This window comes from Sander vitreus, chromosome 23 (genome assembly GCF_031162955.1).
Source record: "Sander vitreus isolate 19-12246 chromosome 23, sanVit1, whole genome shotgun sequence".
NCBI classification, from domain to species: domain Eukaryota; kingdom Metazoa; phylum Chordata; class Actinopteri; order Perciformes; family Percidae; genus Sander; species Sander vitreus.
The window spans coordinates 22,826,949-22,829,448 of NC_135877.1; the positions used below are offsets into that span (position 1 = coordinate 22,826,949).

General features: G+C 43.0%; 2 protein-coding genes across 5 annotated transcripts in view; one reads left to right on the plus strand and one right to left on the minus strand.

Moving 5' to 3' along the window:
* Window positions 1–763, minus strand: part of shld2 (shieldin complex subunit 2) — a 36,206-nt gene extending 35,443 nt beyond the window's left edge. For all 4 annotated transcript variants that reach the window (XM_078281576.1, XM_078281572.1, XM_078281573.1 and 1 more), the window contains exon 1: window positions 679–763. The gene's annotated coding sequence lies outside the window, so the exon portion shown is untranslated. The remainder of the gene's footprint in view (window positions 1–678) is intronic.
* The window catches only part of LOC144537726 (glutamate dehydrogenase, mitochondrial-like), a 27,203-nt gene continuing 25,076 nt past the window's right edge, over window positions 374–2,500 (plus strand). Inside the window, exon 1 of the mRNA XM_078281577.1 lies at window positions 374–1,076. Within this exon, the coding sequence (XP_078137703.1) occupies window positions 650–1,076 (427 nt within the window). The 5' untranslated portion in view covers window positions 374–649. The remainder of the gene's footprint in view (window positions 1,077–2,500) is intronic.

A 2,500-nucleotide genomic window follows, 5' to 3' on the forward strand; every position in this document is an offset into this window, starting at 1 on the left:
CTCTGTAATTGTTCATGTAAAAATTAAAATAATTAGAACAAAAAAATATTAGTATTGGATTTTAAACTCCCCCAGAAGGTTAAAATGTACGATACGGCCTTCCTTTTTGTACAAGTACAAAATTAACTACATCACTAAATTATTACCTAACTGAAATATTATTTTAAATTGTGTTGAAATGCATAAAATCGTAAATTAAGAACAAATATTTCACTTTAACGACTCTCCAAAAGTTTAGCGCTTATGCTTTTATTTTGAATGTTGTAACCGGAAGTTAAACATACACTACTTCTATGTAGCTTGACGTTAGCTTAAAAACAACCGTAAAATTACGGAAATGTGTCAAATAAGTTAAAGAAATAAACATGTCAAAGAGGTAATCTGCACTTTCTTCATCTTTGTGTGCATTTCGCTTCGATTTCTGTTCAGTACAGTCGTGTAAAAACAAGATTTAACAGTTTTAAACGCGCCAACGGTTATACCTTCGTGCACTTGTCTGTCACGCAGAAGGAAGGGGCGGCACGGCATGAAGGAGGAGCCGCTGCTGCGGCACAACTTTTTGGATTCCTCGTTTCACTTCTTCCTCGCCTTTTCCTTCCCAAACACTCTCTAACTCACACGACGGGTAACGTCTTCTAAAACATAGAATATGTACCGGGTTTTCGGAGGGATTCTTACCCGGGGAGCGGGCGGCAGCAGCAGCGCCGCCGCTGCTGCCGTTGGTGCCGCTGCCGTTGACGCGGCTCTCCCAGCGGCAGCGTCCGCGTCTCTGTCTCTTCGGTACCGCGGCTACAGCCAGGCCGTGGACCGGCACGATGACCCGAACTTCTTCAACATGGTGGAGGGCTTCTTCGACCGGGGCGCCGCTATCGTGGAGGACAAGCTGGTGGAAGGACTGAAGACCCGGGAGAGCCCCGAGCAGAAGAAGAAACGCGTCCGCGGAATCCTGCGCATCATAAAGCCGTGTAACCACGTTCTGAGCGTCAGCTTCCCCATAAAGAAGGACAACGGAGAGTGGGAGGTGATAGAGGGCTACCGGGCTCAGCACAGCCAGCACCGGCAGCCCTGCAAGGGAGGTGAGACCCGCACCGGCACCGGGGGGAAATATAACTGCATTTATAATAATAATATAAATGGGATATTACAGAGGGAACCCACAGGGAGGGGAGTAGTTGAAAAAGTAGTCCCAAGAAGTTGCAGAAATGTCCTAATTCACTTTGGAAAGTAACTAATGTTAAATACTTTTATTAGAGTAAAAGTGTCAGAAAAAAAGAAGAAAAATAATATTTAAAAAATGTCAAAGAAATATCTAAAAATAATATCTGGAAATATCTTCTAAAAAATCTGAAAAATCTTTACAAAATAATATTAGTAAAATATCTGAAAAATGTCTAAAAAAATATAAAAAAAATGATATCTAAACAAATAAATCTGAAAAATATGTAAAAAAAAACAACAAAAACAAACATAATATCAGGAAAATATCCAAAAATGTCTATCCATCTTCATCCTCTTATCCGGGGTCGGGACCCCAAACTTAACCTTTTCTGACTGGTGAAAATAATATCTGAAAAATGAAAAAGGAAAATGTCTTAATAATTATTAGCAAAAAGTACTCAAAGTATAGTAAGTAAACAACATTAAAAACACCTTGAACTGTGACATTAACTTCCTTAACAGGAATGCTGACAGTCCAGTCGGAGTGTGTGTGTGTGTGTGTGTGTTTGTGTCTGTCTTTTGTGTGTGTGTGTGTGTGTGTGTGTGTGTGTGTGTGTGTTTGTGTCTGTCTTTTGTGTGTGTGTGTGTGTGTGTGTGTGTGTGTATAAACTGCCTGTTATGTTAGCGTTGGTCTGTATTGTGTGCAGGGTGGAGTAGCACTTTCTGGTCTGTACATGTTGAACATTGAGGTTTAAGGTGGAGAGATCTGACAGGAATGCTGACAGTCCAGTCGGAGTGTGTGTGTGTGTGTGTGTGTGTGTGTGTGTGTGTGTGTGTGTGTGTGTGTGTGTGTGTGTGTGTGTGTGTGTGTGTGTGTGTGTGTGTGTGTGTGTCTGTGTGTGTCTCTGCGTGTGTGTCTGCGTGTGTGTGTGTGTGTGTGTGTGTCTCTGTGCATGTGTCTCTTTGCGTGTGTGTCTCTGCGTGTGTGTGTGTGTGTGTGTGTGTGTCTGCGTGTGTGTGTGTGTGTGTGTGTGTGTGTGTCTCTTTGCATGTGTCTCTTTGCGTGTGTGTCTGCGTGTGTGTGTGTGTGTGTGTGTGTCTAAGCGTGTCTGCAAACAGCAGCAACCAATAGGAAGCTGCCACCGTTGTGAGATTAAGATGACAGTAATTTGTCAGCGTGAAATGTGAGACGAGTTAATCCTTCCCCACAGGAACACTGTTCACACTCTGACTGACGGGGTTATTATGGTCTGTGCTCTCTAGGAAAACCAGCAGTAGCTGTTGCTGTCTGTCTGTCTGTCGCTCTCTGTCTGTCTGTCGCTCTCTGTCTGTCTGTCGCTCT